This window comes from Salminus brasiliensis, chromosome 5, assembly GCF_030463535.1.
Source record: "Salminus brasiliensis chromosome 5, fSalBra1.hap2, whole genome shotgun sequence".
In the NCBI taxonomy this organism is placed as follows: Eukaryota; Metazoa; Chordata; class Actinopteri; order Characiformes; family Bryconidae; genus Salminus; species Salminus brasiliensis.
In genome coordinates, this window is record NC_132882.1 from 18,008,417 (window position 1) to 18,032,155 (window position 23,739).

Here is a 23,739-nt window from a genome sequence, read left to right on the forward strand (position 1 = left end):
AATCGAAGCTCACATTGCATGTGCTTGTAATACAATAACATCTCAGTGTGTGAATTTCTATTATAATATCATGTAATTCACAGCATCCTAACAACACTCCTATCACTTCCATCGCACTTCTGCACCCAGCGGCTCAGGAGCAGGGGCCCATGCCATTAAACGTGCCATATATCTCCTCTTTTCCACAGATGCAGAGGAGGAGCACAGCAGTCACGAAAGCTCACCCACGTCTCTAGCAGCCAGTGCTGCGGCTGCAGCTGCCTCAACGCCCGATGCACACTAACCACACTTTCATTTCTCAACAAGGACTCCGTCCTCTGAGCAAGCCTCGCACTACAGCGCCATGGCTCCATCTGGTGGCCACTCTGATGTTTTGGGAATGCATCTGACCTCTTTTTGTTCTTCCTATTTGGTCAAAACATGGATTTCTTTTACAAACAGACTTACTTTCTTTATTTTTCTTTCTTTCTTTTTTACTTTGACTTTTTTTGTTTCTTTTTTGTTGTTGTTGTTGCCTGATTCTTCCCTGCTTTTACCAATGTGTCTTTTATGGCTTCGTTTATGGGCCTGGCATTGCGATGAGACTTGAGAGGCCACAGCATGGAGACCTTTTTTTCCTACTGTTAACCCAGTACAGGGTCCTGTTAGCCAGTGTTTGTTGCCATAGATGCAGCAAGAGTCTGTTAGTGCTGAAGCCAGAAGGGAGCATATGGCAGTATGACCATCATGGTTTCCTCCCCAGCTGAGCTCTCCCTGGAGATGATACACACACACACAAAAACACACACACATACACAAACACACACAAACGCCTGCCCAGGCTTCAGCTTTATAGTTGCACGTGCTCCAGAGCTCTGTAGACACTGGTCAGAGAAGGGAGGGGGGGCAGACAGAGAGCCTGGAACAGACACACAGCCTGGGCTGCAGTCCCCACTGTAAGCCTCTTTTCATGGCAGAACTCACAGATGAATGTTAAATCATGAGGAAGAACAATTTGAAGAATTTTGGCTTAATTTTGGTTGTTATTATTATTATAGGTTATTTTTATTGTCTTTCTGTAACTGCTGGGTTTTTATGCATTGCGATCTGTACATATGCTGGTCAGGACTTTCTTGGTTTACATTTTACATTTGACAGTGATAGTGAGAAGGGTTTTTTTCTGCACATCTTCACTGAAGGAGGGGATGTATGGTCGCCTGATGAATCATATGACTTTGCCCATATTACTTCCATCATAGTGCATTCATCGTGTGCTCGTTTTGACCATGAAGCAGTTCTAGAACTGTAATAAGCTCATTTCGAAAGACTGTAAATGGCATTCAGTTCACATTGCTATTTCTGTTTTGCCAAATAATGTAGATTTAGGGGCACAATCTATATACCTGTGAACGTAGGTTAAAGCTAATATAAGAGATGGAGATATTTTACTATATTCAGCAGGGCAGTCTGACCTCAAAATATAAAGACCGAACTTGTGGCCATGTGTCCAATTCTCTGGTTTGACTAGACAGTGTTTGTTACGTGTAACTCTATACAGGCTGCAATGCCTCTTAGGACTTGTATAGCCTTTCACTCCAGCCCTTACTGTTGTAACTTTCAGTTGATCAGGACTTGTAATATAATAGATGTACTTTCTGATTTGAACAGTCAGTTTTATTTTTGAACACTTTGTATGTATGTTCTGTACATAAAGAAGGAAATATTATTTATAAACAACTGTGTACAGGTATAGCTGTAATTATGGACGGTAGACTTTTTGGATGGTTTGCATCATTGCAAATTCATTCTATTTCACCAGGTCCGTTCAATTTAATTGAGTTTTAATGGAGAGAAATAACTTTGTAGGTTTTCTGTTTTGTTTTTGTTTGTGTTTTTTAAGCATATGCTTGGAGATGCTTCTCAATCTTCCTGAGACTGTTTTATTTTGTCAATCATGAAAAAAAAAGATTGACGTAATGTATTACACCCATATGATGCAATTAGTTAGATTAAGCACATGCGCTGCCAATTCTTTTCCTACTCCATTAAACCTAAGCCATGATATTTTGTGTTATTATGTTTATTATAAGTTTGTGTTTTTTAAAAAAAAAAAGTGTTGTATTTAATAAGGTACAAATCGAATGAACATATTCTGAGGTCTAAACAGGTTTTTTAAATACGATTTAAAATATTATGTACTAAAAAAGATAGAATTTAAAGCACATACTAATGATACTATATATTAAGGTGTAAGTTAAGCTAAATTGTTTAATCTAAAATCAAATTATTTTGAACCAGAACAGCACAAATGCCGTATATGTTTCTTTTTGGTGTCTGAATTATATTTTTGATTTGTGTGTTTTTTGTGGGTGTTTTGGATCACTAACTAAATCACTGTGTAAAATATTGTTGCCTTGACCAAAGAGATAGATTGTTATTTTGATTATTTCATTGTTCCCAAATTCGCACAAACTGATGAATCGATGAGTTGACATACTGTGCAGGTCTTTATTTTTGAATGAAGTTTATTATGCTTAAAAATAATTGTTGCCTTAAATTCATTTTATTGCACCACTGACATGTGATCCTTCTGGACCTCAGCATAGGACCGGGTATTTCTTTTCATTTTTTCAATAGAATGTTTACTGATGGTTGGAGTTATTTCTATGCCAATCACCCTTTGTATTTACTGCGAGTTATGAGATACGTTTCGAGCTTATTTTCTAGCTGTGTGCTCAGTGATTAGCCGGTGACCATGCATCAAAGCAGCCATCGCCATACAGCTTTTTTTTTCTGTCTGTGACAGTTAATAATATGGTCAGATGTAAATGTCTTGAATTTACCTATGTAGGCTGTGTCGTGAGCATACATCTAAATGGTCTTGGTCCACTGACAGTTCTGCTCATATTAAATGTGAGTGAAATATTTTTTTCCTCATGTCCGGTCACCAGCAAACTCCAGCAAGAGGTTGAAGCAGAGCTGGGTATGGCGTTATTTTAACTTCACAGATCTCAAGGAATGACTAATACAAACACTCCGCTTCTCTTGACACTGAAGGTCATATTTTCGAGTAGTATTACTTTGAGTGGGGAGATGCAGCACGGCCAGGCCTGTGTTAACTGCAAAGCATGTCAAGCATGAAGTTTCTGTTTGCTTACAAACCACTCGCCCCACCAGGCATCAGTTGTGCCATGCAGTGTGCAGTAAACATATTCAAGAAGAAATTGTTGTTGAAATTGTTTCGAATCTAAAACAGCAGTAAATATGGTACAGTGAAATATTGCCTTAATGATTTTCTGCTCTTAGTTCTGCTTTGTACTAACAAACTGCCAGGTGTTTAGGTCAAGCCTATATTCCTGTACGTATGTGTGTCATATGTCAACCTCCATGTCTTTGTAATAGCAAACTCCAAATTCCACTTTAGATGTCAGAGTAAATACTCTCACACTTATAAAAAGGTAAAATTATCCGTAATAGAGTTTAAACCAGTAACCAGTGTCAGAAATATGTGGACGAAGAATATCCAGGTCAGAGTTATGTAATTAAATGGATGTTTCATAGCTCAGTGCCATAAACTGCAGATTGTCTTGCGTACTGCACCGTTAGACGTTCTTCAGTTCATCTTGATTTTTTTTTGTCCTGTTTTTTATCTTTTTTTTTTAACTCTGTTTTGTGCACCCTTCCCAACGCTGTATGACATACAGTTATGCATTTCTATGTATCTTTTGTGAGGTTGACTCCTAAATCATGCAGTTAGATTCCTCCCAGATGTCCTGCTCAAAACCGTTCTCCTTCTTTTGTTATTAAGGGAGGAAAATGATCACAAACCAAGAGAGACAGGTTTTGGTGTGATCCTGTTTGTTCCGATTGCTCCATATTGCACTGTTGTGACAATAAATCTGAACTCAAAGGGCTCAGATGATGGCTCTGTGTCTTTATTTAGATGCTTTAACCCTGGCTTCCTGTAACTTGTATCCATTTCTGTACATAGTGTTGTGAGACACAGTGGGGGAGGGGAGAACATTTGACCATGAGGTAGAAAGAATACATAGAATTACATTGTTGCTGTTGTGTCAAAATCTCATATATCTGTTTTTAAATGTATTTGTTTAGAATTTTCTGAGCCTTTATTTTGAAGAGAGAGACCAAAACGATTTTTACTCCTGTAAAGTTAAGTGGAGATACAGGGTTCTGTTCGGGAATCCACAATCTACTACTCCACTGCTTTATTGTCGAGGAATCCTCTTTTGGTCTAACCCTAAGCTCTTCTGTGTTGCAGGTGTGAGGAAGAGGTATCTGATCCGTTACACTAAGAGACCCAGCTACTGTGCCAGTTCCTACCCGCCCCCCAGACAGAGAGGAGCCGAGAGCAAGCTTGTCGACGCCCGGAGCAAAGCCCTACATCTACAGTGCATCTCTCTGAGACGAGGGAGGTGACCCCACACAATGCTGCAGAATACATACTCTCATACAGCACTCATACATTTTATACAGCATCCCAGATCCACAACGGGGAAATTTAGCATACATATACAGTCATATGCAAAAATGTTGGCACCCCTGGTGTCAGTAAGTTCCCAAGACACACTTCTACACATTCTAAAGCACAATTACTGTTGTAGCTTAACTTAATATAATGCACAAATAATAAAAAAATGCTTGTGCAAAAGTAATGCCACATTAACCTCTTAATGATTCCTGGCTTTTTCCCTCCACGGTTGTAACTTAGGGACAATTCAGCCAGTTTGCATTGCTTTGAATGTAGTTACTGATTAGTATTCCTAGTCACAGAGCATAAGGGGTTAAATAGTGTGTTAGGTTTTTTTCCAGTATTGTCACGGTCACTGAAAATTCTGAAAACGTAAAAACAGCATTTATATTTATAACTTTTTCAACACTATTTAGACAGCTGCTCTCACATATGAACATTTCATAATGAATAAATTAAAATAAATGATTATAAATAACTAGAATGACCTCATTACATATACATACATTACAGTTTAGATTTCCTTCTTCTAGATAAAGTTACCATTTCAGAGATAACAGAGGTTTTGTTACAACAGTGACAATATGATATACCAAATATGCATTTTTGTTATAAAATAAAGCTCAACAAAAACAAATTTGAAGAAATTTGTATTTCTATGTTGTAAATCTCTGACACATGGAAAACAAACCACAGATTTCCGGACGCTTCACTGGGACAGGCTTGAACACATGCAGAAAGCTATCAAAAACAATGACAAACAGTAAGAATGCGTACACAACTACTAACTAATAAATACAGCTATTTCTTTGCTTCCTTTTCTTCGTCCTCCATGTGAATCAGACGGGCTTCCCCTTTCATTAATCTCACCCCTGGGGGGAAAAGGTCAGAAATAGGACTTGCACTGTAAGGTCAATAGGAATAAATGATAAACAAGAAGACAGGTGAGTTTGAAAGAAGGCATAATGACAATGATGAAGCGAAGGTGTGGTACCTGGTATGAGCGGAGGGGAGTTGAGCACAGGCGTGTCTTTCCTGCGTGGCTTCTTTTGTCCAAGTTCGTCCTGCTGATTGTCCTCAGCGCTGTGCTTCTGCCTGTCCATCTCACTGTCCTCATCTGTAAGGACACACGGAGGCGGTTTTAGGATAGTACACTCTGACAGAGCAAACAATGCACCCACACCCACAGACAAGCTGCAGTTTGTGTGGAAGAGTCAGTTCGCCATCTGTCTCAGCCTTTGTGCTTCCCAATGGATCCTGCTCCCATTCCAACACCCTCTCCCTTTGTCCCCCTCACACAGTCTTCCAGTCTTCCAAAAACAGTAACCAGAATTAAAGACGTGAACCAGATAAAAGAGATAAACACACAGGCAGAAAGTTGTATGTACACACATACACACATGCAAACAGACAAACAGACAGACACAATGCACACTGCTACTTACAAGGACGCTCCTGCACGGTGAGTCTGTGCTCTTCTGTCTCCGCGAGTGACCTCACACAGCCTGTAGACATGCTGACAGTCTGTTCACATATCAGATAACAGCACTCTCTCTCTCTGACTGCACCCACATCCATTATTTAGGCCCCAATCAGTACCGTTGATTCTCACATACACGCACACACACGCATGTGAAACACTATCACAAAAGCTGATCTAAAGACAACAGGATTTTGAGCCACTTTCCTTCAGTAGAAACACGTTGTCTTTTCGTATAAGAAAGTAACGTTTATATTTTGAGGTTTGAAAGGTGATCTGTAAATATATAGATTTGGAAAAGCAATCAAAAGAAGTTAAAACTTCAATTGGATGTCAGCTGTTGCTGTTTTAGCACATATTTATACCTGAACTGGTCCATATGAAAGAGTGTACGGTAAAAGAAAGATCAAAACTTACCCCAGCAGTGGAGAGAAACAGTGCAGAAGAGACTGGAAAGGTTCTCAAAGCGAAGGGTTATGTAGCGTGGAGGAGGGGCTCCATTAGTGGCAGTTGTCACGACGACAGAAGCCCTTTATGATGTGTTGCGTATGAATATCAAAGGCTATCTAATTAACCTATTTCAACAGTTTGAATTACTGTTTCAACATGTTAAGCTGAGTGGACCTTCACCTTACAAAAAGCAATGGGGATATGGGGGGGGTATAAAGGAGAGAGAGAGACATATAAAGAGATAAACTGTTTAAAAGCAGTCAAATTACCACATTACTTCTCCCTTTACTTTATGTATGCAGTTTATCAACAACTCCTAAGATGAGAAAAAAATATATATATAAAGAAATGTAATAAATTCAACCCTAATTGCAAAACTCTTGAAGAGCACAATGGAAATAAAAGCTGTAATGAAGGAAAGGCTTCTAATAGATTAGATAGTGTTTTTGTTCATTGTTTGCACGTAACAAAAGGGACAGCAGTACTCGCAGACTTTGGAACAGGGAGACAGCTTTGATGTCTGATTTAATACGGGAATTTTTCCTCCTCTTCATTGAAGTGTGTGTGAAGTGCTTTTGAATACATCATCTTATTAATAATATGAGAGGCTTTTGAATCCTAAAACTTGTTTAAAACAAATATCTGAGTTAAAAAATGAATAAGAAATATATTATTTTTCTTTTCTTTTTATTTTTGTAATATGTATGTGAGGGTAATCACATGGAGAAACATGTGTAATATGATCTTTATATAAGGTTTCTATTTAATTATATGTTAAGAAAAGAATTACAGTTTATGGTTTCTAAATCTTTGAGGTCCATTCTATTTATGAGAGTGCTGATATGTGTTCACATTTAAAGAGGATTCATGCAGAGAATACACACAACAGAAAAGATCTGAGCTTTCTTACATTCAATGCTTTTTTTTTTAATTATTGGTTTGGATTCAGAATTTGGAGCATGTCCCAGTGTATTACACTAAAAAAATAAAATCAGTCCATAAAATATTGTCAAACTAAAAATAAAATTAACACAAAAACTACATCAAGGTGCAAATTTTCTCCTCACTCAACTCTGAGGATCTGGAAAAAGGGGGAAAAGGATTTTTTTTTGTTATTTCAAAAATGAAATCACATAAAAAAATCAATAATTTTAAAGTTAAAAGAAGCAAAAAGCTTTATTAAACATGGCAAAATTGGTTATTTTATGGACACAAACCTTTTCATTCCAGTGAATCATTGGTGATGGTTACATCCTTTAACTGAAAAAAAAATGGAGCAGTGAAAAAAACAACACAGTAACAATAACTCTCATCATACTCATTTGTAAAGCTTGTGAAGGCTTACGCTTTTGATAAATCCTACAAAGTCCAGCTTGTCAGTCTTGCTGCTGGGGCTCCAATCACTGTTGTGGGTGAAGTCTGAGCTGGGCTGCTGAGAGAGGCAGGACTGTGTGGCATCCATCACAGGCTGGAGACAGCACTGAACGGCCACACTCCTCATGGAGGTTTTGGCTGGGTGGGGTGTATCAGAAGGAGTAATGCGCAGCTGAGAGCACAACTGAGACTGCTCGTCCAAAAGTCTGTTCAGCTTCTAAGACAAGTACAAAAGAAAGACATTTCTATAAATTCCTACATATTCCACCTTGTCGCTGCCATATCAAAAACATGCGTAACCCTTTTCTATTATATATTTATTTATATTTCCCCTCCACATCATTTGGGGCCAGCAGCTGTTTATCACACTGTGTTAACATACAAAAAGTTAAAAATGTTTTTCTTCCTACTGTTTCCCTTTTGGAAATACAAGATTTTAAACAAAGTGATAATATACAAATACGTTATATGCCATATCATTTCCCAGTGAGGTGGAATACATAGAGCTACTACAGAAAGGATGGATACCATTTTAAAGCTGTCGTCATAAGCATGGACCAGATCAGTGAGTTGCTGCTCCAGAAGCACTGCTTCCTGTTTAACAGCTGCCCTAAGCTCCAAAACATCCCGCACCTCAGCCCTGTAAAACAAAGGCACTTTCAACATCCTAAAGACACACATAAAATACAAATTCAGTGTTTGGTTTATGTCTAAACTACTTGTTCAAATATGATTTCAGGTTTCAGTGTCTGCATTACAAAAACATAAATAAATTAAAAAAAAATAAACTAGGTTAGGGCTGCAGTGCATATTTTTTAAATTGTACATTACTGTACATTTGTAAACAGTAAACAGACTGGTCTCAAATCTGTCTCAAAAATTTGTTTTTAATCATATCAGTATTTTTTTAATTAAACAGACAATTCTAACAATTTCAGGGGGGTTTCCGATCCCCCTGTTATATGAAAGACCTTCTATGTCAGCACACACTTCTTCCACACTTTCCTACCTACATTACGGTCATAAATAACATCAGTTTCATAGGCCTTAAAATTGCACCCTGTGGGACTCAAAACATGCCAGTTCCAAATTGTTAACCAAAAAATTAGCCATTAATTGGTTACATGACACACACCTGAACACTGACTTAAAATATCAGTTCTGGTATTACTAGATCTTTGTGCTGCATGTTCCACTGTGGGTCACTGAAAAGCTATAGACAGGCTGGAAAATTGGAAGGGAACGACTAACTGGTTTAGGTCTTATATAGAAGGCCGGAGTTACTAAAACATTATCAGCACACTCTCCAGCCGTGTGGTTTATCTTAGGGCAGAAAGCCTGGAAACACAGTGTCTAAAATATCATACTAACCTGTGTGCGTCTGAAAAAGAGTTGAGCACTGACGTCTGCTCTTCCTGAAGCCTCTCCTCAATCTCTGATAACACCCGCCGGAACTTCCTCATACATCTCATCATGCCCTCTAATTCATCCAAAGAATACTGCAAAAAGAGAGAGGACAGAGTAGGACTGTGTTTGAATCACTTGAAGCTCAGCCTCTTTCGCATTTTTAAGCAAAGGGAGCTTTTATTAAGTGTGTTTACAAGCAAGGGTGGGTGAGCTTTGGAGACTAGGCGAGCACTGTAGAAACGGCAGAAGTGGCCATCTCTGATCCTGTCCATAACACATGCAAATAGGCTATTCAAATGCAAATCAAGTCCATTTATCAAATCCAACCCACAGACCTTTTAATCAGCACTCGCCTTCGAACAGTTTTTTTCCCCTGCCTAGCTTTTTTCCTGAAGAAATATGTATCATAATACAGTATTTCACAATGGACATTGCTCTGTTGTGATCAAAGAAAACAGGGACACTTTAAAGTCTGCTTGACAAGGACTATGAAAGTGGAAGCAGATCCTTGATCATATTGATTTTTTTGATGCCTCAACCTATCATATTACCCCAAATTACATTGGAGGGAATGTGAGCCTCCCTGTTTGTCTCATAAATTTGCCCTTGGGCAACCAATCTATCTCAAAGCCATGATGTAACTCACTGGCAGGCTGGAGGCCGTGTGCAGATGGCTCTCGCTGCTGGAGTGCTGCTTCTGTCCACTCTTGTTCCGGCAGCAGCAACGGCAGTTGTGGTCACAGGAGCAGCAGCACTGAGTGCCGTCCCACAGCGTCCCCTCCCAGTGCTTGTCCTCTTCGTATGACAAGCCCATGTCCAGCGACGTGGGACGCAACTGTAAATTCCTGAGGCCTCTGGAGCTTTCCTGAGAGCGCCACGGCTGGGATGATGGGGTCACCTGTTCAGGGGTGGTAGGACTGCGGAGAGGGTCCAAGAGCTTGTCAACGTTGGCATCTGAATAGTCCATATGGGAAAAGCACTCTCTTTGAGGTGGGACACTGTTTGTGGAGGTGGGCCCTAAGGAAGGGCTGTGGCTGAGGCCTCCTTTGAGGGAGCTCTGGGAAACAGAGGACAAAGAGGAGAGCATCTGCACAGAGACAGAACGGCCAGAGTATAGGCTTCCACCGTTTGTCTCAGTGGGTTCTGAGGAGGGCGCCGTTTTATCATCTGTAATGCCTGCTTCCAGATGAGTGGGAGATGAGCCCATGTCAAAGGCAGTATATTCAGATTTCAGTACCTCCACATGTGATTCTCCTTGGGGAATCACATCAGGAGGGGGACCCAGGGAGTCTTCCAGGGCTCTAGTGCTTTGCCCAGTACAGTCTGCAGCAGTGTCCTCCTGGGCAACATTCATTTCTACTAAACAAGCTACTCGATCAGTGTCCTGCAATGTAATGCTTTCAGTCATACAGTTTTTAGCATAATCCCTCTGTGCAACATTTACATCTACTAAACAGTCTACTCGACCCGTGTCCTGTGTTGTGATATTTTCACTCATACAGTCTCCAGCAATGTCCTTCTGTGCAACACTGACATCTACCAAACAATGTACTCGACCTGTGTCCCGCTCTGTGACATTCTCTCTCACACAGTCTCCAGCAATGTCTTTCTGTGCAACATTGACATCTACCAAACAATCTACTCGACCTGTGTCCCGCTCTGTGACATTTTCACTTATACAGTCTCCAGCAATGTCCTTCTGTGCAATATTGGCCTCTACCAAATAATCTACTCGACCCGTGTCCCGCTCTGTGACATTTTCACTCATACAGTCTCCAGCAACGTTCTTCGGTGCAACACTGTCCTCTACCAAACGGTCTACTTTACCAGTGTCCTGCGCTGTGACATTTTCACTCATACAGTCTTCAGCAATGCCCTTCGATGCAACGTTCACATCAACCAAGCTGTCTACATGACCAGTGTCATGTACAGTGCCACTTTTTCCAGTATAGTCAACTGCAGTGTCTTTCTGGACAATATTCAAGACAACCTCATTAGAGTCTTGTAAGTGACTTTCTGCAGCATCTCCTCCACTTGTCAGCTCTTTTGCCGAGTGAGTGTTCGACTGCATTTCACAGGATTCAGAGTGTTCAAGCATCCTCTCTAAGGAGATTGAGTGATCTATGGAGTGTAACTCCACAGTCTCCTGCTGCTCCACACTCTTCTGCTGGCTGTCTGTACTTTCTCCTGACATAGCATTCAGTACCTGCAGACACAAACACACACATACATACATACATGCATCTTTTCTAGGTAACGAACAGATAAATGTTTGTGCAGAACTTGTGCAGTTCTCTTACTGCAACACTAATGTTTGAAAACTTCCATCACTCAATGTTAAAGGATTTGTAAACTACATTCAAACATATTTGTACTGGTTCTTTAGTCAAACAAAAGACAGAATCATTGTTTATTCTTATGTAGAATACTCTTAAGAATCTTAAGGTGATTAAAGTGTATATCTTAATGCAATTTGAGAATTTATGAGGCACTGAATGTGTCCAAAAGAATCAAAAACACCACACATTTCTAAAGTTTACATATTGCATTTCCCTCTGCTGTAACACGTAACAAGTGCTCTTACCTTCATAAGATCAGGTCCAGGGCTGGGGTGCTGAGAGAAAGCAGGGACAAATGGCTCCTCCAGAAATCCACTGCTGTCTGACTGACAACTGTTCGTCCTCACTACACATGAACTCACACGGGAGAGGCACGCTCGCTCGTTACCTACACAGTCCAAAAATGATCACTGTTTCCATTGCATAATGGAGCATAATGACACCTCATTCAAATTAACTCCAGAGGGATAAGTCTAAATAAACACATTCCATTAATGCTTCAGCAAAGCCATAAAGCAGGCTTTGCCTTTCCTCTGCTCAGAGAGGCAATAGAAACTTGAACAGGTCTAAACTGATGTCCATATGAAAATGATATAACTATTACCAAGTGAGATTTGCATGTTATCAGAGCTGTATTGCACCACATTAAACTACCCACTAAAATATAATGACATTCTGTTTTAACACATGCTTTTCAAGAAACTACAACATCTAGGAAAGTGTGTGAAAAAAAGAAAAAAAAAAAAAAAAAGAAACAAGATTATATCCAGAGGTCCATAAAATATTTCACATAAAAAAATATTGGAATACAATTAATATAACATATTAAGAAGTTTCCCAGCACCACGTACCTGGGTGGTCTGCAGGGCCAGTGCAACTCCCTGCTATGCTTCCCTCGTCAAAGCTCTGAATCTGAGTGCAGAAAATCAAACTGCCCAGTTGGTAGAAGAACTTTCTTTAATATAGCTCTTAAACTCTGAAATAGTTCTTAAAAACAATGTGATGGCTAGATCATAGAATACATTTAACAACAGATTATTACTATTAGTACTGTTATTATTATTATTACATATAGGGCGGTTTGCTCATTAGTAAGGCCATTAAAGCAGAGCCATAACAGATCACCTCTTCCAGCTCAAAAGACTCCGCAGGCTCTCCTGGCCCTTTTTGTGTGGAGGTGACGTTGCATGGCTCTCTAACTCCCCTCAGATCGCTGCTCTTGCACTGAGACAGAGGGGTGGTCAGCGAGGGCTCGGCTGCTTCTGGGATAGAGCTTTGCTCTTCTACCAGCGGGCTGAGGCTGGCACTCTCAGGGAGACACTGCCTGGCACGCTTGACAGGGCTTCGCTTGTCATGTGGAGGATCTGCAGGTAGATCTGGGATGGAGGACGGGCCTGTCAGTGGAGGAGAAAGTGGCTGGTGGTCTTGGGCAGTGGTTGCTTGGCTTAGAGACTTCTTGGAGGCTTTTCGCAGCAGCATGCCAACCCGTTTCCTCCTCTCTCTGGTTTCAGCAGAAACCGGAGGTTCTCCAGGCTTTTCTGCAATTTGAGCTGGGCCTCCGACCAGAGAATTAAAGGCTGTGGTGACCTGCTGTAGCACCTCTAGCTGTCTGAATCGATCTGAGAGAGTGTGAAAGACAAAGGGATGGAGGGAAAGAAAGAAATGCAGAAGAGCAACAGATATGAAAGTCCATTTTGTCATACATGGCAAAAGTAAAACAGTAAGTTCAAACAGGCACCAGTTTATCAGTCCCTCACCACACTATAATCATCCAGGAAATGAATGGACAACTTTTTTTCCCCTTAGCTGCAAGAACAAAACTGTTCTTTCTCAAGAACAGGCTTCACATGCAACTAGAGTCATGCAGTTATCTCTAGAAATGTGCACTTACTACTGACGTCTGGATTCTCAATGTCCATGCGGTTCTTCTGCGCCTCCAAGAACAGCTGGATGTTGATGCCGCGAGCCTTTGACTGGTGGTTGATGAAGCGGGCTGGGATCCTCACCGTAATGTCGGGTTCCTCTGCACCAAAGCCCAGGTCCAACAGCAGTTCTTCTGGGTCATCCTGCCACAGGTTCAGCACATCCATGACACTAGATAAGAAGAGTTGCATCAGTCTGAGTCATTCTTAAAACCAATAAAACTACTACGGTCCTATGGATTTTCATTTTAGAATTACTTTCAGTAAATAAACTAAAGACATGACCAATACTATTGCTATGTATTGGGCTACATTATTCATAGCTGCCCATAACACACTAGTTTATATAGTGATATAAGGGTCCTGAAAAGGCATTAAAAGTGTCTGCCATATTACATGCCCCAGACCCCTTGTCAGTAGATACGCCACTCAAAACCAAATACTAAAATAAACAAAACATTTAATAGGTATATCAAAGATATTTACCTCAGCGGCCCAGAATGGGTTGAGAATGCCGATGTCAAGCTGTTCCACCTGGGCAGAGGTGGTCTTGGTACAAAGGACCTGGAGTGTGAGGAGACCATGATGCCACATCAAAAATCCACAGAAGTGTACCTGCTCCACATTTACCTGCTGCCACTATTCATAGCAGCCATAAATCCTGTTTTCAATCCCACCCTCTTCCATACATGTCTCATATCATCCCCAGCAAACCTCATGCAAACCAACTCTGTGGCCAAGGAGAGGGCAGGTCAACTGAGTGTGTATATTTGCATGGAAAATATGAGTCATTGGTTGCTGACAGGTTCAAAATGCCTGTCCCATCCAATACACGCATTACAAATCATGTGACCCTCATAGCACTTCTTAACACCGATGTGTACCCAAGATGAGAGCAGTGTTGTCCAATTCTGGGCATAAAATAGTTCTGTACTGTTAATGTCAACATTTCCCCCTGCTTGCAAATAAGCAGAGTTCTTGAGCACCATAACTTATTACTTATTGCAGTATAGTAAATACTTCAGCTTGTGTTTTTTGCATGATCCTTGGCTTCAGTTTTCGTAAACGGTCATGTAAACTATCTGGTATCATTTTATCAGAACCCCCCATCCTTTTTTAATGGGATGAAAATTAATATGAGAAAAACCCTTCAAACTAAACAGCAAAATCTAAAGTAGAATCTCACTTCGGTAGAAATGCACAATCAGAATATGATGACAGCATTTGTTTTCCTGTATTTACAGCTACGTTTTTTTTTCCACTAGAAATGTCTTACATGCGAAGTGGAAAGAAGAACAGATGAAGGAACCTTACCTCAGAAATCCCTGTGTGGCCCTTACAGCAGGTTTACCATATAAAGATGCTGTTTTGGAAAAAAACAGAAATGAGAGGAGGTCATTTTAAACTGAAACACTGTCTGTGGCAATAAAACATGGCCTGAATCTCAGTCTGTCTGTTTGCGGTCATCCACATTAGAGCAGAACAGTAGCTATATTAGGAAAGACTGCTCTTGTTGTTGTATTCATTTGGCTGTCCTCGCACACCAAGCCATAAAGGTTTTTTTCTTCATCTCATTGGCATAATGTCAGGGACAAAGTGAGCCGGAGTGTCTTCTAATAAGAGCATCCCTAATGCAGGCCTCTCCTATTATGTCCCCTTTCCTTCTGCCAAAGGATAAGATGTGTTTGATTCTGTGGAGCACAGGCAATCCGTTTCATTCCAGCGTTTCATTCCCTTTCTAAGACCCATGATCTTCTTGGCTGCCATTGTATAATCGCAGCTCCAGACCCATAAATGAGGCAATACTTGACACTGGACAAAATGAGAATGATCCAGAAAGATTCACAATAGCAGTTTCCTGGGGAAAAGCAGCCTGATCGACAAAAGGAAAGCCTCTGAGGAGATATATAGACATCTTGAGTGATGACAACAAGAAGATAATGCTGAAAGCCAATCCACGCAGGTTAGAGACTGACTGTACTCACATGTCTACTGCGAAGCCAGCACACTCATGCCAAGACACAGAAGACGAAAAAACAAAGCTGGAAACTGAAACGCTCAGTCAGTTAGAATTGTTTGAGAAGATCCACAAAGCTCCCGGTGTTTGTATGCTGGGCTCCAGAGACTGCAGTAGTGGTATTTCTTCTCCATAAGCAGAGCCAGTTCACTTTGTCCACAGTGGAAGAACACCACAACGCTAATCTCCGATCTCTCCAGCCACACTGATTTCACAAATCCTTCTACTTCCTCCTTACCTTATTCTGTCCTTTCCTGCCTCATTTTGGGAGTTGCACCTGGAACAAGCATCGTGCCTCTTCACTCAATGCTCATCTCAGGCAGAGGCAAGTGACAGCAGGGGACTGGTGTTCCTCACACTGTGACGGTGTTTGGACAAGAGCGGAGTGTTCTCCTCAGATGGGTTAAACATCCAGTCATGGAAGAGAGGCTTAACGCTGTCTCCCTTTCCCTCTCTCTTTCGGCCAGACACAGCTGACTACACATGAAGACAGTGCAAACATCCCAGCACTGTGCCAATACATTTTCCCCTTATATAAATAAACCTGCACTGGGAAGAGCTCTAGTCTGTGTGTTCACCTCTTTGAGAGGTAAAATAATAGACCTTTGGGCATATTTCAGATAAATCATTGATGTGATTAAAACTAAGAGTCCTGTTTTAGTCTAGTATTTGGTTTATCTGTACTTGTGCTAGTCTCTTGAACAATACGGAACTGAGAACAGGTTTACCTTCTATGCCCAGCGCTAAGTCATCTTCAGAACTGCCATTCCTCTTCAGAGGTCCAACTATAAGCAAAGTGGCATTGTTTATTCTACAGCATATACAGAGCCAATTACAGTGTAAACCAACAGTCAGGTGATTTAGATCCTGGAGTCAAGCATTTAAGTTCAATACAACCTTGGTACAGCTGTTCAGGAAAAAGATTTAAACTGATTGGACTTACCTATTTAGTATCCTAGGTTAGCTTTCCTGTATCACTAATCTGACACCAGAATCACTATAAACTGGACTATATTTACCACATAATGCAGGTCGACAAAGAGCAAACCTGGACGTTTAGTGCTGATAAAGCTTATTAGATCAAGTTACAGTGTAAAGTTTCCATCCTAGGTTTGTTGTAGGACTACTTTGCATGTTGTTTGACTGGATCAGGCATGCAAGAGCCACTGCCCAACAAGTAGCTTCTGGGAAGGGTTGCACAATCCCTTCCCAAGGGAAAATGGGCAGAAAATGTATTTTTGAACAAAGGTAGTAGTAATAGTGCTTTAATTTGTCAGAATCAAACATGACCTATGCCCTATAAGCTTGCTATTAGCAAATATACCAAGACAAATACAGCATGCAAAGTTGAGGGAGCTCTCACCTGTAGTGTCTTGGACAATCTCTGGTTTAGAATCTTCCCTAAAGAAGGAAGTCAAGATTTAAACATATTTAGAAAACAGCCTTGTGTCCATCTACATTTCAATCAGGAAACTAAGTGATGGAATGACAATGCAGACTTGCACGTAGCACTGAAAATCAAGTCTCATTTGCCAGGCTTCAAAGAAACGGTGCATTTGAAAGAAATGAGGAACTCTGCTGCCAAAGTTGATCTGTACTCACTCAGTGATAGAAATGAGCCACTGCTGAATGCTGTCTTTAGGGCATTTTTCTGTTGAGACAAAACAATATTGAATATTTCCATTCTCTGTCTGTGTTAACATTTCATTTGTATTACGACATTTCTTAACAACCACTCTAAAAAATTCCTGTTCTGTTTTATCTCATTATGTCCCACTTAAAAGACAACTGGCCAACTTTGGTAAGACAAGTAAATTCCTCATGATCACCATTTTCATTCAAAGAAGTGGAATGCATCAACTTTACTGCTGCCTTACTCCTTGTGAAGCCAACATTCTTTCAAATGAGCCATACCTGTATTGTGGCTGATGAGTGGCTGGGTAGCAAGTACGTCATCCATCCTCCCACTCCACCTGCTTTTGGAGGCCTGCAGCCTGGCCCTTTTATCAGCCACACGATCAACAGCCATCCCTGCAGTCACAAAATCCACCTCAACACAGGTCAGGTTGCAAACACAGGCACATTTTGCAATTAGTAAACACCTCACAGTCCTCCCACCTCTGCTGGATAAACAGAGAGGGAAAGAGAGATGCAAATGTGTCAGATCAGAGTTAAGCAGAAGTCATAGGACAGCCTTTCCTTCCTTGCTTAAAAGCAGTCATAGTTTCCTGCCACAGTGTTTATCAAGCCCTGGCAGCCAGAGTGAAATGAAGATTCTTCAGCTAGATATGAGGCTTAAGCAATGACACTTACAAGATAGCAGCTGTTAGTGGTACTGTACTCTGCGTAAAGACAGCTGCAGAACATGTGGCAATACAGGAGGGACAATAGCTCCGGGTCTCTAATGCACAGGGGGGTTAATGTTTTTATTGAACTTCCTATTGTATAACTTTACAGCTATGATTCACAGCTAGCTACGATATCTTAAAAATGTATTTCAAACATTAGCTTACATTACAACACTTAGAAACACCAATAGTGGGTGAAAGCAATTATATTCTTCATTATTAAAATTATTCATCATTACAATAATTTTCATATTTGAACCCAATATTTTAGCAGTCTAAATAATCAAAATTATTGGGACACCTGCACATTCATTGTTTCTCCTGAAATCAAGGGTATGAAAAAAAAAGTATATTTTACGTAACAGTCTTCACGGTCCAGGGAAGGCTTTCTACTAGATTGTGGAGCTGCAGTGAAGATTTGATTGCATTCTGCAACAAGAGTGTGAGGTCAGGATGTTGGATGATCACCACTCTTCCCCTTTTTTTGACACCATAATTCATCTCTGAGACTGGATGGAGCACCATCATTCCAGACAGCACAGTTCCACTGATCCACATCAGTGCTGGAGAGCTTTATATCCCTCTAGCCCACACCTGGCATTAGGCATGGTGCCAATAGGTTCATGTTTAGCTGCTCCAGAGAGTCCTATTCTTTTGGCAATACCTCTCTACAGGGACTAGGCAGCTGAATGCATTCATTAGAAGGGGTGTCCACAAACATTTGGACATGTATTGTATTTCAGAATCATAGGATTCTAGTTACAACAGTTTCTTTTTTCCCTGCTTTAGGGTTTTAGGACTGCATTAGGGTTTGAAGACTGCATTCAACAGTGCTGCAGTAATCCACTACAGGTCAATACAGTGCTGTGAAAAAGTATTCGCCCTCTTCCCAAATTACATCTATTTTTGCATTTTTGCCACATTTAAAATGTTTTAAAATCACATCACACATTTTAATATATGATAAACACACAATACACTTTTTGAATGATTCTATTCAGTGAAGATAAAGATTTATTCAAAATCTACATCATATGTGCACAGAAGTAATTGAACTCCTAAACCTAATGACTGGTTGTGATATCTGCGGCAGTAAAAAAAAAAAAAAAGTTTGATCCTTTTACATCGCCGTGGAGGATTTCTGCCCCAACTCTTCTTTACATATTAGTTTTTATTTGGCTACATTGGAAGGTTTAAGCTTATGCAACCTTTCTGAATTTTCAGACAGCGAGCAGAATTCATGGTTCCATCCAGTTTCATGCCAGATATAACAAGACCTATCTTTTGAAAACGTCCACCTTTGGCTCATTAGTCCACAAAATAGTAGTTTTGTTGTTATTGTTGTTTGTTTGTTTGTTTGTTTGGCAAATACGAGACAGGCCTGTGTGTTCTTTTTGGTCGGCAGTGGTATGTGTCTTGCAACTCTCCTATGGTGCCATTTTGCCCAGCGTCTTTCTTATTGTGGCACTGACTGAGGCAAGTAATGCCTAGAGTTCTTCAGATGTTTGTCTGGGTTCTTTTGTGACCTCCTCTGTGAGTTGTTTATGCGCTCTCGGTGAAACTTTGGTAGGCCAGGCCCTCCTGGGAAGGTTCATCACTGTTCCACTGTTCCGTCTGTGGTTTGCTGGAGTCCCAAAGCCTTTGCAGACTGGTAGATCTCAGGGACTTTGTTTCACATCTGTACTTGAATATCTAGAACGTGACTGCGTGTGCTGATTTTTAAGACCTAATAGACAGATCCTGTTTACGTAATGTATACTATTGTGAAATGTATGTGGTTAACTCACTGATTTAGTGGGTTTTAAATATTTCAGTGATTATTTAAAAGCAGCCTTTTGTGTTTAGTCATTTAGTCTTTATGTTTTAAAAATGAGTTGGATGAGCTGAAACATTTAACAAAGTGACAAGCATGCAAAAACAGAAGAAACTGGGAAGTACTTTTTTTTACAATACTGTGCTTCTAGGAAAGCTCCTGCCCACCAGGCAGCAAACACATCGTAACAACAGCAGCAGCACCACCACTACTTTTTTATGTAGTCTGATTTACAAGTTTCGGACAAATTTTCACAAAAAAATGACCTAATTAATGTAGACTTGATGTATCTTTTTTTTCGAGCACAGTGAAAGCATGCACATACCAAAAATAAGCGCCTATGACTATGATCACATTCCCAAAAACAGACACTACCAAAACAAAGCGATGCTCTAACTGCTCTGCCGCAAGCAGCATCCACTATGTCCATCATGGCTGCTGGAAAGTTGAACTAGTCAATGATACATAGATCAACCTACCTTATCTCGTGTTCACAAAACGTAGCAAGAGTTCACACAACACTTAGCATTTCCAAACACCGCCTAACTGTTAGCCTACACACACTTAAGGCTGTATTTACTGTTGTTTGCTTACTTCCTGCTTTGGGGAAAAAGCCAGTGTCACGGTATGTAATTTGGCTTCGCGCCCACAGGTAAGAAATATGCAAAGGTGCTGACGAGAAAGATGTCACCAGAATTCAGAGGAAGGTGTCCGGTTACGTGTTGATTTACAGTGAACTTCTTCAGAAGACTTCAGCTTCAACTTCAAAACTTAATATAGCTTAAATAACCGGTTATTTAGGGATCGTCTTTTTCCAAATCCATAAAGCACTATTTGTATTTATTTATTTATTTATTTATTTATTTATTTACCTCACTTGCTTAACTTATTTACGAATTTACTTACTTGCGTAATTAGTTTCTATGTTTTGAGAGTAGGATTAAAATGAATAGGTTAAATGCGAGATTATTAAAGGCCTCGCCATGTGTCTAGCAGTACTGCTTAGGTACCAGTAGATGTCAATAAACGACCACTGGGAAATTCACTGAGCAGCAGTGAACTATGAAATTCGAGCCTGTGTTGATTTGCATGGAAAACTGAGGGTGTATTTTCTTCACGCCTGACAAAAACTGAACCAAATGCTGGCCTAAATCCTATTCGTTCTGTAACTAGCTGTAACGTACTGTATTGATAAAAAAAATATTGCAGAACCATGTGTCATGTAATCCTTTGAATCACTGCCTCTGTGTGAACCAACAAACATTTCAGATCTCTATTCAGAGACAAACTATACACAAATAAACCCTGCTGTCATTTTAAATAACTGTACTGGAGAATTCCCACTCCCTGTTTAACCTTGTGTGAGCTTGGGTTTGCCAGAAACCAGTTCTCTATGTGTGCATGAACACACACACACACACACACACACACACAGAGAGAGAGAGAGAGAGAGAGAGAGAGAGAGTATTTAACACTGGTGCTCGTGTTCTCTTCCAACAGAAAGTACCACCTCGCCCTAAAAACATATGTGATGAAAACAAAAGCACAGGATAATTAAGCAGCATTCAATGGAATTTGTTTATAATGGTACACATTCTTGACGCGACATGAATATTTGAACAGCCAGCAACTGCTAATTTAATCATTCAACATCTGTTATGATTACTTTGGCTTCCACACCGAGCTTTGTCTAAAAGCATTAAGCTCTGGGAGAGAGTCTTAGCATGCACGAAGAGACGAAGACTGGTCCAGGACTAAAAGTTAACCCCAGCTTTCAACATAGTTCTCTTCATTTTTGTGTGTTTTTTTTTTTATTATTTTTATTATTTGGTTTGTTTCTAATTCAGTCGTGTGATTCATATGACTCCAAATGGTGCCTTTATCACGATGGAATTGTGACCCTGGTGTGTCCTTGTGTTGAATTGGCAGGTAATTTCTTCATCTGTTTTCGGCCCAGTACACTGTGTGCTTTTTCAGCTCAATTTAATCATCGAGTTTATATATCCATCACATATCATGAGGACCATTTTGGAAATAGTTTGACTGTGTGTGGGTTTGTGGTCCATTTGTGGCCAATTGTCAAGGATCTGTGCAACAAGGAGGTGGTGGTGGTTTTTGAACGTGGCGTTGTGTTCTCACTGGTTTTGGACAAGGCCTCCTACAGCCTGTCTGTGGGTGGGATGCACAGACCCTGGCGAGGCTGCCGGGTGGTCACGGGGTCCAGACCATGACTAATACAGACCCCAACCAGGCTGACCAGATGGGGCCATCAGATTGGCTGTGAAGAGGAGCAGGCCAACATTTCAGTAGAAGCAATAACAAACGCAGAGCAATGGCAATGTCACTGTTACATAACTGCTTTGCTCAAGTCGCAGCCTTCAAAGTGGTTATGCGTACAGGTACCAGAGACATGTCCACAACCAGTGGCTGTAGCGTGCACAAGCCTTCAGTATCCTGAAAGTGAGCCTTGATCACAAGAAGAAATTAATACTTGCATTTATGTGAAGGATCTATAAAGAAGACCATATACTGTATCACACCCTTATATATGTTTAACTCTACACCACATACTTAGATAGAGAGCTCTGCTCTCGGACATTCTTCCAGAGTATTTACTGGGTGTGCTGCGGCTGGTCAGATTAGCTGAGCCATCAGAGGGCAAGCAGGCAGGCAGCCATGTTGCCAGAGCCTTGTTTTCCACTGAATTCACAGGACCCACAGAGAGAAGGAGAGTGGAGATGAAATTAGGGCCTAAGTGGGGACAGCTGCCTGCTGAAACCAAGGACATTTAGGCCTGTTCCTGAGGGTCCAGCAGCGGCCATGCGTTCCAATACCTCTCTAACCCAAATCTCCAAGCACTGGTACCAGCAGAGGTTAAATTAGTTACATCAAGAAAGAGATTACTACAGCCAGATGGTTTGGCGCACAAGTGGAACAATGTATGAGCAACGCTAAATAGAACAAATGCGAATAAAATTGTGTGTGCATGAGTGTGTGTGTGTGTGTGTGTGTGTGTGTGTGTGTGTGTGTCAGTGTGAGTGCACATAAGATATTTATTTTTATAGCATATAAAAGATTCTTCTCTGTGTCTAATAGTGCCAAATAATAATCACTAAATAAGTTAACTGTTCCTAAATAAAAGTGATACCACGCGAGAGTGTATGAGATTGTACTTATATAGATTTGTGTTTCAATTTGTAGTTAAGTGTGCTGTATCATTTGCATTTGAACCCCCTTCTCTCTCTCAAAACTACTCCATTTCCACATGGATCATTAGCAAACACAATTAGACAGCAAGACTATTAGCTGCCAAAGGCTTAATATAATACCTCCATAGAAAAAGGACAGCTGTCGCTAAGATAAGAATATAAGAGTCAAGTGAGCTCCAGAACTATGAGGGTGAGAGAAGGATGACAGAGAGGTGTCCCGAAATGATGCTCTTACATATTCAGAGTCATGCATCAGAATCCTCTCTCTCTCTCTCTCTCTCTCTCTCTCTCTCTCTCTCCTGTTCTCTCATGCTCCACCTTCTTTACGAGTGTATGACAAGTAATAAGTTACAATGAAAGGTTAAAAATAGGAATGCTTCCAAAGTAATATTTGTGGTGTGTCTCTTAGTGCAACGGGGTGCCATTCCAGTTTAGACAATTAGATAAGCTTGGGAAAGCTTCTGATGGCGAATGATGAAATGCCATTCAAAGAACCAGCTGGGGCCACACCAAGTTACAATACTCTCACATTACCACAACAGAACAGCAACGTCTAGGCCACAGAGCGGTTACCCATTTCCCAGTAAACATAGCATTTCATGAAACCTTTTTGTTGCGTTTTTCTATAAAGATCAAAATAATTAGATCAATTCAATTGGGGCAAGCTTTCTCATTTATTCATGACCCTTAGCCTGTAACAGCATCACTACAGGACATCTCTGAACTCTTCACTTGAGCCTAATGTTTTTATAGAATATTATAGCATGTAGACTTGTAGTACTTTATGGAGGTGGCTGTATCGAACAGAATTTACTTTACCCTAATTTTATTAGTGTATTCATCAAAAATTCAAATTCATGTCTTTATGTTTTTGATTTTATAGACAGAAATGAACAAATGTGTATATTTATG

At 40.5% G+C, this 23,739-nt stretch overlaps 2 protein-coding genes across 11 annotated transcripts in view; one reads left to right on the forward strand and one right to left on the reverse strand.

Moving 5' to 3' along the window:
* The window catches only part of pde1ca (phosphodiesterase 1C, calmodulin-dependent a), a 91,313-nt gene extending 86,208 nt beyond the window's left edge, over positions 1 to 5,105 (forward strand). For 4 of the 7 annotated variants that reach the window (XM_072679698.1, XM_072679700.1, XM_072679702.1 and 1 more), the window contains one exon: positions 4,259 to 5,105. In XM_072679698.1, coding sequence (XP_072535799.1) covers positions 4,259 to 4,416 — 158 coding nt within the window. In that variant the 3' untranslated portion in view covers positions 4,417 to 5,105. Of the gene's footprint in view, positions 1 to 188; positions 4,058 to 4,258 lie in introns of those variants that run through there. The other 3 variants (XM_072679699.1, XM_072679703.1, XM_072679701.1) reach the window with 1 other exon arrangement.
* On the reverse strand, positions 3,894 to 20,134 carry LOC140556134 (uncharacterized). 4 transcript variants are annotated; one of them, XM_072679693.1, is made up of 18 exons: positions 20,098 to 20,134; positions 17,372 to 17,488; positions 17,060 to 17,108; positions 16,821 to 16,858; positions 16,186 to 16,242; positions 14,755 to 14,803; positions 13,927 to 14,004; positions 13,410 to 13,612; positions 12,644 to 13,137; positions 12,370 to 12,430; positions 11,764 to 11,906; positions 9,826 to 11,385; positions 9,144 to 9,271; positions 8,301 to 8,412; positions 7,744 to 7,989; positions 7,616 to 7,658; positions 6,366 to 7,479; positions 5,909 to 5,973 (listed from the first exon to the last, which is right to left on the reverse strand). In XM_072679693.1, exons 2-16 carry the CDS (start codon positions 17,484 to 17,486, stop codon positions 7,620 to 7,622), a joined length of 3,372 nt encoding a protein of 1,123 aa, XP_072535794.1. In that variant the 5' UTR covers positions 17,487 to 17,488; positions 20,098 to 20,134; the 3' UTR covers positions 5,909 to 5,973; positions 6,366 to 7,479; positions 7,616 to 7,619. The 4 variants fall into 4 exon arrangements, with proteins under 4 accessions (XP_072535797.1, XP_072535794.1, XP_072535796.1 ...); XM_072679695.1 differs by lacking the exons at positions 16,186 to 16,242; positions 16,821 to 16,858; positions 17,060 to 17,108; positions 17,372 to 17,488; positions 20,098 to 20,134 and adding an exon at positions 15,696 to 15,907; XM_072679694.1 differs by lacking the exons at positions 16,186 to 16,242; positions 16,821 to 16,858; positions 17,060 to 17,108; positions 17,372 to 17,488; positions 20,098 to 20,134 and having other exon boundaries at positions 14,755 to 15,353.
* Positions 20,135 to 23,739: the final 3,605 nt, after the last annotated feature.

Excerpts from the sequence above, each read along its gene's own strand:
- LOC140556134 (XM_072679693.1), bottom strand. The coding sequence starts at position 17,486 with ATGGCTGTTGATCGTGTGGCTGATAAAAGGGCCAGGCTGCAGGCCTCC. Across the intron at positions 17,109-17,371 it reads ACTCATCAGCCACAATACAG|AAAAATGCCCTAAAGACAGC; the intron begins GTATGGCTCATT and ends TTGTCTCAACAG. Across the intron at positions 9,272-9,825 it reads ACACGGCCTCCAGCCTGCCA|TATTCTTTGGATGAATTAGA; the intron begins GTGAGTTACATC and ends CTCTTTTTGCAG.